The 16,467-nt window shown below is 35.8% G+C and overlaps 3 protein-coding genes and 1 long non-coding RNA gene across 9 annotated transcripts in view; all 4 read right to left on the reverse strand.

Moving 5' to 3' along the window:
• Positions 1 to 7,010, reverse strand: part of LOC132121511 (inactive ubiquitin carboxyl-terminal hydrolase 54-like) — a 142,195-nt gene extending 135,185 nt beyond the window's left edge. For all 5 annotated transcript variants that reach the window (XM_059530992.1, XM_059530989.1, XM_059530990.1 and 2 more), the window contains exon 1: positions 6,912 to 7,010. The gene's annotated coding sequence lies outside the window, so the exon portion shown is untranslated. The remainder of the gene's footprint in view (positions 1 to 6,911) is intronic.
• Positions 1 to 16,467, reverse strand: part of LOC132121517 (monocarboxylate transporter 6-like) — a 175,080-nt gene that overhangs the window by 52,102 nt on the left and 106,511 nt on the right.
• Positions 7,740 to 13,599, reverse strand: LOC132121069 (myozenin-1-like). 2 transcript variants are annotated; one of them, XM_059530255.1, is made up of 6 exons: positions 13,212 to 13,599; positions 11,899 to 11,995; positions 9,152 to 9,321; positions 8,711 to 8,783; positions 8,425 to 8,599; positions 7,740 to 8,312 (listed from the first exon to the last, which is right to left on the reverse strand). In XM_059530255.1, exons 2-6 carry the CDS (start codon positions 11,984 to 11,986, stop codon positions 8,078 to 8,080), a joined length of 741 nt encoding a protein of 246 aa, XP_059386238.1. In that variant the 5' UTR covers positions 11,987 to 11,995; positions 13,212 to 13,599; the 3' UTR covers positions 7,740 to 8,077. The 2 variants fall into 2 exon arrangements, with proteins under 2 accessions (XP_059386238.1, XP_059386237.1); XM_059530254.1 differs by having other exon boundaries at positions 8,711 to 8,795.
• Positions 15,387 to 16,461, reverse strand: LOC132121070 (uncharacterized). The gene is made up of 2 exons (XR_009426227.1): positions 16,377 to 16,461; positions 15,387 to 16,302 (listed from the first exon to the last, which is right to left on the reverse strand). It is a non-coding gene; the product is annotated as an uncharacterized LOC132121070 (long non-coding RNA).

Raw genomic sequence — 16,467 nt, forward strand, 5'->3', positions numbered from 1 at the left:
GAAAAATCTCTAATAAAACGCATGCTGTGGCAGAAAGTACACCAGCGAACAGCTCACTGCGCTCTGATTCTGCTTAATAAATGCATAAGGAGAGAAAGTAAGACAATTAACTTCACACATAATGACATCAGCAATACTCACAGTGATTTTTTTGGTCTCCAGTGACGTCATCTTTTCTTTATGAATGCCTCACAGCACTGACGAGTCATGCACTGAGTTAGCTCATTCTGACAAACCGGGTTTGTCATGCGCGTAATTTGCAAGGGGGTTACGGGGGTCATGACCCCCCCAAAAATCAGATCCAGCTAATATAAGCCCCCCAATATCATCACATCATTCAGATTAAAATAAATATGAAACATTCAGAATGAGTTCTCTATTCATAATATTCCTTTCTACACAGGAAAAAGTAAATCTCGCCTGAATCAGAAGAGAAATATGCACAAATCAAGCACTGTTTGGATGCAAAACTAAACAAATATGTCAGTGAATTTTGATGTGGGAAGACAGCATGCAATATACATTCACTAGAGGAAGCGTTATTATGGATTATGGACTGATATTTTTGCCAGAAGCAAGAGTTTAAAGTTAAAATGCTTACAAACATGAAGTTATTCTGACGGCTCCCAGGAAGTTATGATATGATTTCTCCAAATCGCATGAAGAAACCACTGACGAAAAAAAACCTAATCTTTATCGGATGACCTGATGGCCAGTAAATGTTCAGCAAACTTTCTCTTCTGGATGAACTATTCCTTTTGTAGAATAAACATTTTAACACTGTTAAATCTTTAGAAAATCTCAATTTTTTTATTATTGCACATGTGTTGTAATGTCTTTTTTAATTTATTTTATTTAGGCACAACATTTTAATATCTGCTATTTATTAGATATCAGCCTTAACATGAAAATAATTACTGGCCTATCATTATCAGACAGACTTAAACACATATTCTCCTGGTTGCCAATCAATAAAAAAATCCTAACACCATTTTGACTGGACAAAAATTCATGGTTTGTGCAGATTAGAGGTTTCTTAAAGGGTTAGTTCATCCAAAAATGAAAACTATGTCATTAATCATTAATCTCTTCCGGGTCTGTTGTGAGTGCGTTCACAAGACTGCAGTGACGCTGCTGACGTGTTATCTTTGTTATTAAGCGCACCAGAAAACATGTCAGCAGCGCCACTGCAGTGTTGTGAACGCACTCAGAACAAACCCGGAAGAGTTTTGATGCTTCAACAAATTCTAACTGACCCTCTGATGTCACATGGACTACTTTGATGATGTTTTTATTACCTTTCTGGACATGGACAGTATACCGTACATACATTTTCAATGGAGGGACAGAAAGCTCTCAGACTAAATTTAAAATATCTTAAACTGTGTTCCGAAGATGAAGGGAGGTCTTACGGGTTTGGAACGATGGAGTCATTAATGACATACTTTTCATTTTTGGATGAACTAACCCTTTAAGGCTGAAGTTCACACTGAAAAGACTGTGCCCCTACAGCTTAATTTTTATTCAAGTCAATTTAAAAATGGTGTCTACTCTGCAAGGTTTATTCCTGGAGTAATTAAACAGGAAATTTGCTCTGAACTTTAATATATAGAGCCATGATCTGATGACAGACAGCAGCCATTTTGGCCATACCTACCCTACAATGAACACAAATGTCTTCAAGCCACCTGCACCTGCTCATGGGAATAAGAATATGGACTGAGTGGGGAGGTTGCACCCCTGAAGTGACTCAGGTTACCATGTCAACGCAGTGATAGTGAGAGTGTCATTAGAAAGGCAGTATCAGTGGGTGGCATCTACACCTCCAGCAGAAGGACACATTCAGCATCACCTCTCATTGAGCTCAGTGCATCTCTGCTCAGTTCTCTAGAAAACCAGTCCAGGTGCAGTTAGATTCCTCAAATGAAACCTTCTGCACTGGATAGTAGGGGTGGCTATTTCTATCATTTTGTCTGCTCTGCACTTTTGGGTAATTGTTCATATGTGGGCATGATGAGTCACACATCAATGTTTTTTCAGCCTCTTGTGCCATGAGAATTGCATTAAGACAGCATGTCAAATAAAAAGTAGTTTAAGATATTTAAAAATATAGGTTTTTAATGGCTAGCGCAAAAAAATACCAGCTTCTAGAAAACAGTGTAGATCAGTGGTTTTCAACCTGTGTAGTGGATTGCGATTGTATTGCAGGTGGGCCGCCAATTACTTTAAAAATAAATAATAATATTGTTAATATATGTAAAAATGTCATAACATAATAACATCATTTCATATATATAATTAAATAACAAAAAAAGATTAAAACTATGCTTCCACCATTCAAGCCCGCTGATTGGTTTAAGAATAAACTGCCAATTTATCTAAGATATTTTTGCTGCATATGCCTGAACAACAAATTCAAACATGCATAAATGGCTGTCAACATGTTCCCTCCTGACTGCTTACCCTGCTGACTGTCTTCCACTGCCGAGCTCTGTCTGGATCTTGTTTTCCCATTTTGCCAGCCAGAGTTATTTTCTGTTCATTGCGAGTTCATTCAATAAAGACAGTTAACAATCTAGCCTCTGAGTACTAACTTATTAACCCAACAATAGCGGGGTCAGTTAATTTTTTTGCAGTGAGCCATGCAAACATATGTGTTTGGTTGTGTGGGCCGCGAGTTGAAAAAGGTTGGGAACCACTGGTGTAGATATAACGTAGATATTAATATCAATCAGCTGATAATTATTATGGGCGATAATCAATAAACAACCTATTAAAATATTATATTATTGCATACATTTGAAATAAAACACCATTTTACTTTAGGCATTATAATGTACAGTATAAAAAAGTCTGCTAAAGATTACATTTAACAGGATAATTCAAATATTCAGCTTTTGTAAAAGACTAATGTTTGTGAACATTAGATTACAGCAAAGGTAATGGAAATGTATGAGTTTGTATGCAGATGTGAACGTACCTGTGAAGTCAAAACGGACTGACCGGCCAGACACTGGCCTGGACCAATCATGCAGAAAATCTGCCAATTCAGGTCCCTTGCTGGTCGATTGTTGCATCTCTAGATTTTATTTTATTTTTGGTCTAGTTTACACAACATATACTCAGTTCATTCAAACATTTACTTAAAATTCAATTTACTCAAAAAAATAAAATAATGTATTGGTTACCATCCACTGACAAAGCAGTCTGTCAAACTGTTATGTGAATCAAATTTTTAAGTGACAAACTGTGGAGATAAACAACAATCAGCTACAGTAAGTGGACTGACATTCCTGTCCCCTACAACAGATATAATTGGCTAATGCTCCTGTAGCTTATGACCAGCATCCAAACCACATACAGTGGAGTCACACCATCTCTGGTGTCCTGTAGTGAACCACAAACCAAAAGCCCAAGCCAGAATGCTTTGGTAAAAACATGATCCACTCCAGGCTCAACAGGAGAGAGGTGATGGGTGCTATGAGGACACATCTTACGCAACACAGCACTGTATGAGAGGCCTGATCGTGTCCATTTCTCTCACTCTCACTCTTCTCTCACATTCTCTCTCGCTCTCTCCTTCAAAACTTAATATAGGAGGCAAAATGTGGTTTCCCTGTAAGTGGGTTATGTGGAGCTTCAAATAGACATAGCCGACAACGAGGAAGACCCAAGTTCATTCTCCCCGCTGTCTTCAACGCTCTCAAACTTCTCTGCAAAGCAAGCATGTCAAGACAAACTATGAGAACACTATTATTACTTCATGAATATAACCAAAGCAATTAAGCTCTCCTGACTCTGGTTCAATTACATGTCTGGTGAAGAGGTGAGTCCCATTGTTTCTGAAACGGCTCCTCCTGACAATTTATTCAAACTTTCCCCTGGACAAAATGGAGAAACTGCTTCATGTTCACATGACCATAATTTATTTTAGTCTGACTGAAAGTTTAGCACACAGAGCTTATGACAGTTATACCACTATAAGAACATAATATTATGATATGTAATGCCATCTCTGGCTGAAAATGTATTTAAATGAATTAATTTTTGAATATTTTTTGAATTATTTGAATAATTTCAGCTTCAGCATTAGCATATTTTTAAATGTAGTAACATAAAGTAATAATACGTAACGGATAATGTCTTTTTCATCAATCAAACAAGCCTTTTCCCTATTTTTTAAATATCCTGTGCAAAGTTTTTCCAGTATTTATTTTTACAATAAACATCCAAAAAAAAAACTGCTGGCCACAACAGGCCATTTTTGACCCATTAGTTTTTGCAATTTTACAATTTTTCATGCAACAATGTGTCATCAACAGACAATGATAGACGGAATGCAAACAGGACAAACAGAGGAAAAAATTAAACCAAAGGATAGAGCACTCAAGATGCAGTGTCACCACCTCACTTTCACTATCTCATCTCCAGCTCTGTCTAGATTTAGTGCTGTTTTTCTCACTTTGACAGAGTATTTGCCATATGAAAATGGGTATGAGAATGGCATGCAGGTAAATTGTGTCTTGTTACAACAGCCTGGAGAAATGCAGATGACTCATCTCCTGAAATTAATTACCTCCACTGCATCCTCATCTACAGCATCAAAGCATCAAACTATAATGTCAGATGTTGACAACCTTCTTGAAATTAAGTTCCAATTTTTAATTTGTCTTGTTATTTATCACTGTCACCTACAAACAAAAAGCAACAAAAATCTGACTAAACTTAAAAGATGCATTCCTTTGTAGCACCGCACAATCTTTACTTATACAATATGCAGTACATATTTGTATTATTATCATACTGTTTTGCAATAAATAAATAAATGCTTTATTCTAATTCTTGTTTAAATGTTTCCTCTAGTAAGTTTAGGTCATTAGGTAAAAATACTTAATAGTTAAATACTTAAACTATTAAGAAACATGACTAAGAACACAACACAGCATTTCTATAGAAATACATATTGAGTTTTATCCAACATCTGATTTCTTGAAGTACTATGAGATAAATTTAAGGGCATCACTGGTTAGTAAACAATGTCTAAACATGCTTCATTTACTTTCGTGAGTGCAATCTAAAAGCAACTCTGTGTCCAATCTGCACACTTCTCCCCTTTAACAACCAAACACCACCCAGCATTTCCTCTCAGCCTCGGAGAAAAAAAGTTTAATCACACAACCTGATAAAAATCCAATCTTTTTTAAACTCCCAACCCCAGCTGTAAAAGCTCTGAATGACGTTCTTGGAGAGTAGATTTAAAACTGCTTTACTATCATGTTATGTAAGAAAACCTGAGACACATGATGAAATCATTCAGAAAGGTTACACCGCCACAGAGAGCCCCTCATTTCATTTTCCCAGGCTTTTCCCAACACGCCGCAAACACAGTTCTATCTGTGGAGTGCAGAACGCCTGTTGACTGATGACCCCCATGAGGGCCACTCATGAAGTACATAAAAGCACAGGGCCCCCCTAATGGGCCTGAGCAGCTCTTCTCAGGGACAGCCACCATTGGCAAAATTATACACGTTTAAAGTGGACAACTGCCAACCGAACAGAAACTAAAGAAACTATTGCTCAGCATTAGTGGAGTTTAACAATTTTAGTAGAAGTAATTCTAGTGAAATCTGAAATCAGAGATCACTGCTAATCTCACAGCATACATGATGCATGCAACATTACCAAAACAATCAATGTGCATTACATATATGAACACAAAAACACTGAGAGACTTTTACTGCATTTTGTCTAAATCGCAGTAAATCGGCCCCGCACTGAACCCAAAAGTTCTCTGATAATAGGCATGGTATAAGATGAAAAGGGATTTAGAGTACTAAATTACATAAAATGATAATTTACTAAATAACATTCACTGGAATTTTCATAATCTCACAAGATTTATGCAGTTAAGTCAGGAAAGCATTTAAAAAATAAAGAACAAACCGAAACTAATGCAACTAAATGAAAACCTGGTGCATTTGTTCTGATCACGTGCAGCATTTTTGGACTTTATAGGTGTGTTCTGTGTCAGCTGAATTGGTGCCTTTGAATACTGCATATGCATATGATGCCCAAAAATGCTGTCTAATAAGTCCACCGCACTTACGCAGGGATGAAATTAATTTAAAGGGACAGTTCAGCCAAAGAATTTTATTCTTTAATTTATGCATGTTGTTCCAAACCTGTATGACTTTTGCTCCTCTGTGGAAATATAGGCTGTCATACAGCCTAATAATTCCTGCCTAAAGTCTCCTTTTGTTTTTCACAAGAACAAAATGACATCGTATTTTGACGCAACAAGAGGGTTTAACATGAATCACTGAAACTGTCCTTTTAATCACTTAAATGCAACCACAAAACTAAATCAATATCGACCATGTGCTGTCCACTTCAGTGAGTCAATGAAAACTGAAGAATATAATTTGAGATCAGTCAACACTTATAATGCATGTGACCAAATCTAAAGAAAAAATAAAAGCTTAATAAAAAGCAATACAAATCTAAAACTTGAACTTTAACATCATGCATTAATTATTGAACATCCGCTTAAAAGTTAAAGAACTGTCACATGAAGTACAGTATTACATGTGCACAACCAGTCTGAAATAATGATTCTGCAGATTGAAGATGCAGAGAATGACCACGCCAAATGCAACGTTATCTACAAATATACCTGTACAAAGGGACATAATGTGCTGGATGGTCCTAGTTGAGCATCCTTTACTTAAGACGGAGGAGACGCATCCGCACGCGCGGATGTTAAGCATTTTCCCCATCACATTAAACATCTGGAATGTAAGCTTGCTGGAATTCACCAAGTTACACTTATAAAGAACAGATGTTTACATGTTCAGATTTGCAAATCTATCTAATTTCGTTCCATTAATTAAGTTTAAAGAGTGCTTACTCACCTTACAGTTCACACACAGATGCAGTCAGTCTCGCGTCCTGCCCGAGCTCAACTCAACCCGGGAGAAATCTTGACCGCGCATTCCCTAATTTCCACCAGCGCCATCCAGCGTCGCAAGCTAATACATGAAGATCTCGCGATAGCGAAGAGTCATGTACATGCAGTTCTCGCGATAACAGGGTTCACCTCGAATGGAGGACCGATTTGCTACCATCTGCTGGAGCTGGTTGGTACTGTACGTCAGAATGCCATTACGTGAACGGTTTTGGTTTTGTGTAGAGAGGCGTGAATTTTGAATGAAGCATCTTAGTGTGATCGCATTCTAACATTGTGTAATAATCACACAAAAAGCAAACAAAAGAGTGGCTGATTGTCTATAACTGGCACTTCGCACGAACTGACGAACAATTGTTGTCATTTAAAAAAATAAATGACATCTAGACTAAATTAAGCTATCACTCAGTATATGCTTTTAAATGGTTAATACATTAGAAAAGGACCAAAAAAGACCTAAAAGTTAGCACAAGCCAAAAATAAATAAATACATAAATAAAAAGCTCTATTTAAAATGAGCAACTTTGAATGCTTATGTTAGATAAAATGTATTTAATATCTATGTGTATTTTTATGATTTTTTTGTTTCTTATTTTTATTTGTTTGTTTGTGTGTAATGTAACATAATTTGAACTCTATTTGTGGAAAGTTCCAGCTCTTAAGAATGTGAGGATCAGCTGGTGAACAAAGATGAAAAATATTATTAATAAAGTACACAAACTGCTTGCTTATATAAGAAACCAGACCATATTCTGTTTAGGAATACATTTTTATTTTAGTGCTAGATCATCTTTGCTTATTATTTAGTCTACATATGTCTATCTTAAATATCAGTCATTTAGGCATAATGTGTCTGGTAACAGTTGAACCAGCTAATCACAACATGCAGTGATGGGTTTCCAAAGTAAACAGCACACAAAACAATGGGAGAAAAGGCAAAGATGATTCCATTCTCTTGGAAATATGAATCAGTCATATTTTTTGGGGTGTAAGTGCATAAGGTCCCTGTTTGCTGGTTTGTGTTTGTGCTTACACATGTGTACTTGGCCTTCACGTTAGAGCATATATGTTGTTTTTTGTGTATATGTTGTTCACATATGATGGGCAGGTTTCTTAGAGGTCGTCAGTCTCTCCATCAAAGGGGATGTTTTCCAGCTCCATGTGGATGTGGCTGTGCTCCTCATTACGCGTCCAGCCGATCGGAGTGCGATTGAAAGAAGGCCGACAGCTAAGGTTACACTGCAATACAGACACTTGCTGTGGCTCTTCATCAGTCATCTTGACTTCTGGGGGCTCAAAGGTGACAAGCTGAGAGGCCTTCTCAAGTCCTCCAAAGGGTAGAGCCGTTCTTTGGACACAAACAAGAAGTTGATCAGGTAAAGCGTAACTGAGTAGCTTCTGTGTAAAATAAGTTTATTTTTTACTCATAAGTTGGGTTTTTGAAAAAATGATATTAGTACCTGTTGAAACTCTTGTACTTGGGAAGTTCCTTGTGAACTTGAGGCCCCGGCATTTTCAGCTTCATGGTTTCTTTAAGTTCCTCATCATTTTTCATAGCACATTCCCATGGTGATACATATGTTTTAACATACTCAAGTTGCCTCTTTTCCTTCTCTGCCTCAGCATTTACTTCCTCTACCATAGAAGAACATAAAAACAAAAATCTAAATATTAGTTATGAGACATTCATCCCATGAATGCTTTCCTTGCTATAATAAAAATTACATAGTCTTAGGTGAGGTTAACCTTGAAGTGGCTCTGGTTTGGCAGATGGTTCAGGTGAAGTGGCCATTTCACATCCCAGAGAAGGAGCCAGGTTCTGGAGGTTTAGCTACAAAGGTATGAGGAACAAAAAGAAGATCATTTTGTTATACTGTATACTGTTCATTTAACATTGCTTTAACTTGAGAAGTATGTAATGACGTGATATTCTCATATAACCAAATCATTCTCACAACGTAAATTAATACTTCACTTGTTTATATGATAAGCAGCCATGCAATACATAGTATAATGGTGTTCACTGTTGCAAAACATATCCTTTCAGCTTTATAGAAGATCCTTTAGCTGCGTGTTGGGGTCTTGATCCCACCGTCAGATTTGATTTTGTGATCCTGAGATCATGGAATCACACTATAAACTATTTTCTATGAAAGCTTTTGCTTTTCTCATGCCTCTCTTGCTGACCAGGTTCTCGTCACCGATGATGAATTTCTCCACCCTCTGCTGTCTCATCTTGAACATTTTGGAGCCCTTGTTCTTCATGAGGGACAGTTCCTCCAACATCACATCTTTAGGGGCTTTTATTTTGGTCCCCAAGTCCAGTTCAGCAGCTTCAGAATCGTCATCTTGCTGGTCTGGTCAAGACAAGTGTTGTTGGGAAGGAAAAATCAGTGAAAATCAATGCCATGTCCCTTTAAAGTAATTAAACTGGTTTGATGGAATTGACAGCACTAAACATTTCCTTGTGTCTAAAAGAACCAAGTTTTTTACTGTGAAAAAGGGGTTTTATCTATTATATAAGACAGAAGCCCTGCACTCTTTCAGTTTAATTACAGTATATTCCTTCTCAAATGTAATATCAGCTATTAAACCTGGATTCAAGCCACATCCAACACCAAAGAGAAGGATGTTGTGCTGAGCACTGCTTGTGTTACCTTGTTAATCAGATCCTTGGCCCAGCTTCAGCTTTGTGTGTGTGTGTGTGTGTGTGTGTGTGTGTGTGTGTGTGTGTGTGTGTGTGTGTGTGTGTGTGTGTGTGTGTGTGTGTGTGTGTGTGTGTGTGTGTGTGTGTGCTTCTAACTAGATTTCTAAATTTCTAACTAGAGTCAAAGAAAAATATAATAATTTAATAATAATAATTAATGAATGAGTGTTTTTGAACAAATCGGTTGAATGAATGATTCAATGACTGCGTCTGAGAAGGTACTTTTAAATAAGTAATTACTTTGTGACTACTTTTTATGTTCTTCTCAGAAATATACTTTAAATGACATTTAAGTATACTTTACTTATACTTAGAAAAGGTCTAAATATATTTGAGCTATACTTGTGCTCAGGGAATCCATGTTTTCATTGTTATACTGTAGAGGGCGCTATTACACACCTTCTGTACAGAATTTCCAAAACCCAAGCGAAGAAGAAACCAAAACAACAGATGCCTCCACATGTAATCTAATACGATCAGACACAAAACAGCATCAAAACTGTGCAACATCATGGGATAACATGTCGACCCATGAAGAGGTGATGACTGTCAAGCTTTGGGGTCTTGATCAGCTCCTACATTTTGATTATCATTCTGAATCCAATTCATAGACTTTTTTCCCCCAGCTTTTTGTTCAAAATGTTGTTTATTTCTTTCTTTCTAGGCATGACACTAGAATAAAATGTTTTTGTTTATAAGCAGATATCCAGTTCTTTCTTTTGATGTTTTGTGTGTTCAGATATTCATATAACAAAATATGTACAAATTAATACCTGAATAGTGACATAGTAAAATACTTAAAGTATGATGTAAAGTTCACTTAAAGAAAACTTATGAGTATACTTGCAGTATAAAACTACTAAACTAGTAGTTTATTGAGACTATACTTCGTGGTGTACATAAACTACAAGTATTTAATTAGTAAACTATCAGTATACTTATAAGTTCACTTTTAGTATAGTTGCAGTACAGACTAAAAAATTGATGTAAACTAGTTGTGCACTCAATGTATACTTAAAAGTATTATTTTATATACTAGAAAGTGGGCTTACAAGTATACAAGTATACTTACAAGTATACTACTAGTACACTGATATTTGTAGACTTACTACGTAAAGTATACTTAAAAATATACTTGACCTTTACTTACTTACTTACATTTACTTAATAAAATAAACTTGAAGTATCCTTCTTTTCAGTAAGGGCCAACATGGATGAGCAGAGTGATGCAAATAATAAAAATCCAATTTGAAGACTAGAAACTAAGTGCAAGTACAAACAGTTTTAACATTACAAAAAACACTGTATATATGTCCCAATATGTATATGCGTGACAGTCTGCTGAAACAGACTGAAGTGAAATTATTTGAAGTTAAGCGGCTTGAAATCTCTGCTGAACAGCTCTTCATATTGGCAATAATTTTGCTGTTAATTTATTTGGCTCTGAAACACTAACTGCAAGAATGTTGTTCTGTAAACAAACTGCCCATTATGAGCACACTGCCAAGCAGATGAAGTGGGAGAATCTAGTACACTAAACATGCCTTCACACACAGACAAATGAATACATGGCACCTAATAACTGAGCTGTTCATTAGAGGAGAGCTGTGAAGTCACTCAGTTTGACAATGTCTTTGAGATTTACCTCTCATTAGCAGAATAATTGGCCAGATACATACTGCATAGGCTAACCACTCATTACACTAGTCTTCACATGACCAAGGTATCTTTTCTATTAAAGCGGGGAGGAGTAACTGCATCACAACAGCTCCTCAAATTGTGGGAACTGATTATTATAATATGCGTCTAGTAGTTCAAATGTGACATTTCACTGAATCCAATGGCATTAAAAACAATTCAAACTGTGACTATTCTTAGAAAGTGAGACTCAGCCACTCATTAAAGTCGGTTGCAGTATAACTGTGCAATTTTTCCAAGAGTGTACTTTACATTCTCTCTTTTTGAGGCTCTGCTTCAACATACTGTGTAATAAATTAAGTGTCCTTCAGTGGGAATTTACGCTTCGAGGAGAGCCTGGAGGTTGTTTGGCATTTCTGGCTCTGGCTTTTTATGTTGACACCGGACACCAATGAGGGCTTTGGTGATTAAGTGTGACATGTACAACACTCATCTGGTCAGGATATCTCAAGTGAGCATTCAACCAGTGTTATGGTGCTTGTATTTCTAATACATATGTGTTCGTGTGACACAAAGAGACGCCACTGACCATGTTGTGAGATGTTTGAAAAATCTGTGATGATTTTCAAAGGCTTCTTCCTCTTGTTGGTTGGAGCAGGTGTTCCAGAAACAGGCATAGCTGCAATCTGAGGGAGAAAATTAAATCTGAAGATGGGAAAAAAATGTCATGTGCATTCACTGATAAACTGTAATATATTTACTGTAGGTGTGAGTTTTGCGTGATCATGCATGACCCAAAATAATATTATAGGTAATCAGAATGCTAAAATGAAAGGGTGAACCTAGCATAAAATATATTAAATCTATCTGATATCAATTTAAAGATTTCTTTTAGTTATTTTTTTAATAATCTTATTATTTTCAAGTCTTATTTCTCAACTAATTCAAATAATTATTACATTAAATTAACTAAAAAAGACTAGCAACAACATGCCACTAGGGGCCTCCTGCCCAAATTCAGAGGGGCTTATTTTACCCCAGGACTCACAATTTAACTTTTCACTTTAATATAAACATATCAATCAATCAATAAATAATAATATTTATCACATAACATAAATGCTTTTAACCCTACATAACATTATGAAAATGGGTGATCTTGTCCCATCTTCCCTATTTACACACTACAATGTTTAGGTTTGTTTAATATTTTTTTTATTATCATTGGATTTGTGTGTTATTTTTTCTGTCTGCTTTAGACATCTAAAGTTTTTTTTTCTTTACTGAATATTTAAAGTGTCTGATTAATTCTAACATTTACAACATAAAATGCATATTTAAATTATAGTCAACTGGTCAAACTTTAAATTCCAACACAGACACCGGTCTCTTGTTGCAAAGTAAGGTATTTTTTGTTTTAGCTCACTAAATGCAAATTCAGCAAATTCCTCAGATGTCCTGCCAAAGCGTTGCAATGGTAAGCCTGAAGTAGTCTGAACGACATATTGAACACATTTCTACATTTGAACTTACTAAAAAATAAACAAATTAATAATAATAGTTCAGTAAGGACCTCAGAGTTAACCCATTAACAATGACAAATACATTTAAGTAGGAGAATGTGAGTTATTTTTTGTTTATTTATAATTATTTTATCATTTTATTTTTACGTGAAGGTCCATGTCAGTGTTTATTATATATGTGTGATTTATGATATGCAGCTAGAGGCAGCTCTATCCAAGAATAACATACATTTTTACAGTTTGCAAACAATAAATCATCTCAACATATATCTAACCCCTCAGTACCAGCCTGTCCAGATTAAGAGACATTTTAACATTTTATCACCTGCATTTCTCCCTGTGCAATCAGGAAAGCAAGCAGCACAATAATTCTTCTTACCTGTGACCAAAGAATCAATGTTTCAGAAAACAAAGCAAATGAATCAAATGTTCCCAGGAGAACTGGTGAGGTTAATCCTGTTTCTTAGGGTTGGCTAGGATTCCACCTACTACTGCTCTCTTCAACATCCCAGGAAAAGTGAGATCCTAGTGTTTAGGACAGGAGGTTTTTGGGGAGTAGGGAGGGGGGGTAGATCAGTGTGTTACAGACAGCACAGGGACAGACCGAGCTGATGGTGAGGAGAGACTTTTCTTGCAGTTTTTGGTCTAAATATAGACCAACGAAGAGCAAGACGTTTCCAGAGAGGCCCAGTAAAAATCTGAATTAAGTCCCTATTTTTATTTCAGTCACTTGCCCTCAGTGTTTTTCATATGTTTGTGATTGCATATTGCCATTTTTAAACATGAACTGGACTGTCCTTGAACATTGCACTTTCAAGTTATTTTTAAACATATTTGTTCAATTTCATTACATCTAACTTTGACTTTCACAAAAGTTTAGGTAAAATACTGCTAATAGTGTTCCAGTTCTGATTAAAATATTTCAGTAACATTGCAGCAATCCGTATTATGTTTACTTTGTCAACAATATTTACCAATTTTGTACATTTATTGTAATATTTTATTGCACACCTTTCGCTCAGTAATTGTTGAATCACATTATTAAACTTTTAGTTTTTTTCTTTTTTTTTCAAATGGCAGTGATGGTTAAAATCATAGCCTTTTGTTCTAAATTCATAAAATTGTATTGTTGCTATTGTGCTTAAATATATTTTTTAATTGCTTTGAGAAGCAGACTTAGCCAATGGTGTACAGTATTTGACAGACATCCAGACATATTGTTTGAGATTATTTACAGTTTGCATTTCACAACTTTAGAACCTATAGAGTACACTTTAATAACAAACACACAGTGTAATGTTTTAAGGAAGAGCATATAACATAACTTACTTTATGCAATATTTTACAAATCGCAGGGTCAGGAAATTCATTTTCATGTGTTTTCCTGTATTTAGTTGGTCTCAACCCAGACAGGGCCGCTGAGCCAGCACCTGCGGTACTGTGTATCACCAGCAGGGGCGTCAAAAGGGTGAAAGAATGTTGCTCATGACGGAAATACAGACTTGTGGCTAAAGTTAACACCTGATATCTTGTGACATATGATGGTGGGGTATAGACCAGAGGCTCAGAAGGCAGTTCACCTTATGAGTGGAGGTAAAATTACACTGCCACAGCTAAGCTGTGTAAAGTTATTCACAACAGTAGAAATCAGGTAAGTCCTACCTTTAAGAACCTGAATATAGGCATGACATGACATTGATTCATTTTACATGATATTTATACATACATATATATATATATATATATATATATATATGTATGTGTGTGTGTGTGTGTGTGTGTACATGATAATCATATAGGTTTAGGTATAGGTCCAACTCTAACTACTTCATTTTTAATATCGCGCAACAAAGGGCGTTAGGTCTACTGCATGTTCTTCAGCATGGAAGACGTTGTAAAATTACATAAAAGTAAATACATTATTTTATATGTAGCTGTGTGCTCTAAAACAGTGGGCATGACCATTATATGATGGTCGTTATAGTTATATGTGTAGATTATTCCAACATATGCTTGAGAACAAAAATAGAAAATAAAATAATAAAAAAATGAGCATAATTTCTAAATTTATTTTCATTGCTCTACATTAACATCACACAGTACAAATTCGTTCACATATTCCCGATTCCAGAACCTAGTAATCCAGTAATCCATTAGACTTTCCATTTTCTCACATTCAACCATTTGCATTGTAGATATAATTCCATTTTAAACTTCAAATAACCCAAAGCACTAAGTGTTATAATGTTTTAATATAATTACAATGTTTTCAGAATATTTAATGCAAACATAACACATTTACTAAAGAATAAAAGCTTTAAAATTGCAGTGTAGAAGCATGACATAGCCTGACAGTCCTATTAGAACACACTTATGAAAATGTATATTTTAGTGTATAACACTAAAACACATATAATTGCCCGAAAAAGTTAAAAAGGCACTTTCCCTCTCTATTCTTGCTTTTAAATTTTATATCAGTTTAATATCTTGCTTCATACCTCCCACTTTCTACTTGCCTACAAGGCACATTATAGCTTTACATCCGATCAATCTTTTTATAGTAGAGAAATAGTACCCACCATTTCATGTTGTTTCATCCCACCAAGGCCATTGGGTATTTTCTCATAAAAAGCAAAGCAAGAAAAGTTTAACTAGGCACTAGAAAAGCTCACACAAGTGATTGAAATGGATGTCATACCTGTTTGGAAAAAACATCATTCACAGTGAGAGCAAGCACCAGGGAAAGTGGTCATACAGTATGTCACATTCACATAATATGTCATAAAGATAAAGCAGTGCTTTCAGAATTTCAGCACAATTCCCTGCAGTTCACATGCCTTTCTAAATGTTTAGTCAAAACCTCGGCATACGCAGCATAATGAGGTTAAAATGAGCACATGCATCAAGAATCCATACTGATCCTCGTCAAACAAGAAGAAAAGGCTTTTGTGCAATGCTTTAGACAAACACAGGCGTGCAGTCAAACCTCGAGATGTTTAGAGAGATAAAGGATGGATAACATCACAAGTAAAGGGCATGGCAGAGGCCAGAAGAGATAACAACTTAAAAGCAAGAGTAAAGCAAGGGGGGGTAGTTGGTACCATCTCTCCACTTGAGGATTTTTTAATTTATTTATTTTTTTCAAGCCACTGTACACTTCTTTCATCTCTCTGTCACTGAGCCTTTGATAGAACTCGAGAAAATACATGTCTTGGAACATTCTATACCACGTGTACACAAACCTTCAATGATTCTGCGCTCCATTATCTTTTGCCAAGCTGGATTCTGTAATATATATAGTTTACATACCCTTTATCACTCCATCCTTATGGCCCCAAGTGAAAAAAATAGCGAAACAATTGATTATTATCACTTATTTTCCTTGTGGCCCCAGTGCACAATGGCAAACCTTATTATTATAAGACATTAATAATGCTATTATTTTATTTAGTTACTCTCACAAGTAGTGACTGTGCAATTGTTTCTGAGGGTTAAACATGTTGATTTGGTGTAAAATAAATTAGATGTGAACTGAAATAGAAACATGAATCATAGTAGTTATCTCAATATTGTGAAGAAACTGAACAATACATATACAGATGTAGGCATCTATGATGTTGCTGCATACTAGTTGT

This window comes from Carassius carassius, chromosome 39 (assembly GCF_963082965.1).
Source record: "Carassius carassius chromosome 39, fCarCar2.1, whole genome shotgun sequence".
NCBI classification, from domain to species: domain Eukaryota; kingdom Metazoa; phylum Chordata; class Actinopteri; order Cypriniformes; family Cyprinidae; genus Carassius; species Carassius carassius.

Bases quoted from the DNA above. Each gene is read 5' to 3' on its own strand.
- LOC132121069 (XM_059530254.1), bottom strand. From the start codon at position 11,986: ATGCCTGTTTCTGGAACACCTGCTCCAACCAACAAGAGGAAGAAGCCT. The intron at 9,322-11,898 runs GTCAGTGGCGTC...TGTCTTGACCAG, and splicing joins TTCAAACATCTCACAACATG to ACCAGCAAGATGACGATTCT. The intron at 8,796-9,151 runs GTCAGCAAGAGA...ATACCTTTGTAG, and splicing joins TCATCGGTGACGAGAACCTG to CTAAACCTCCAGAACCTGGC.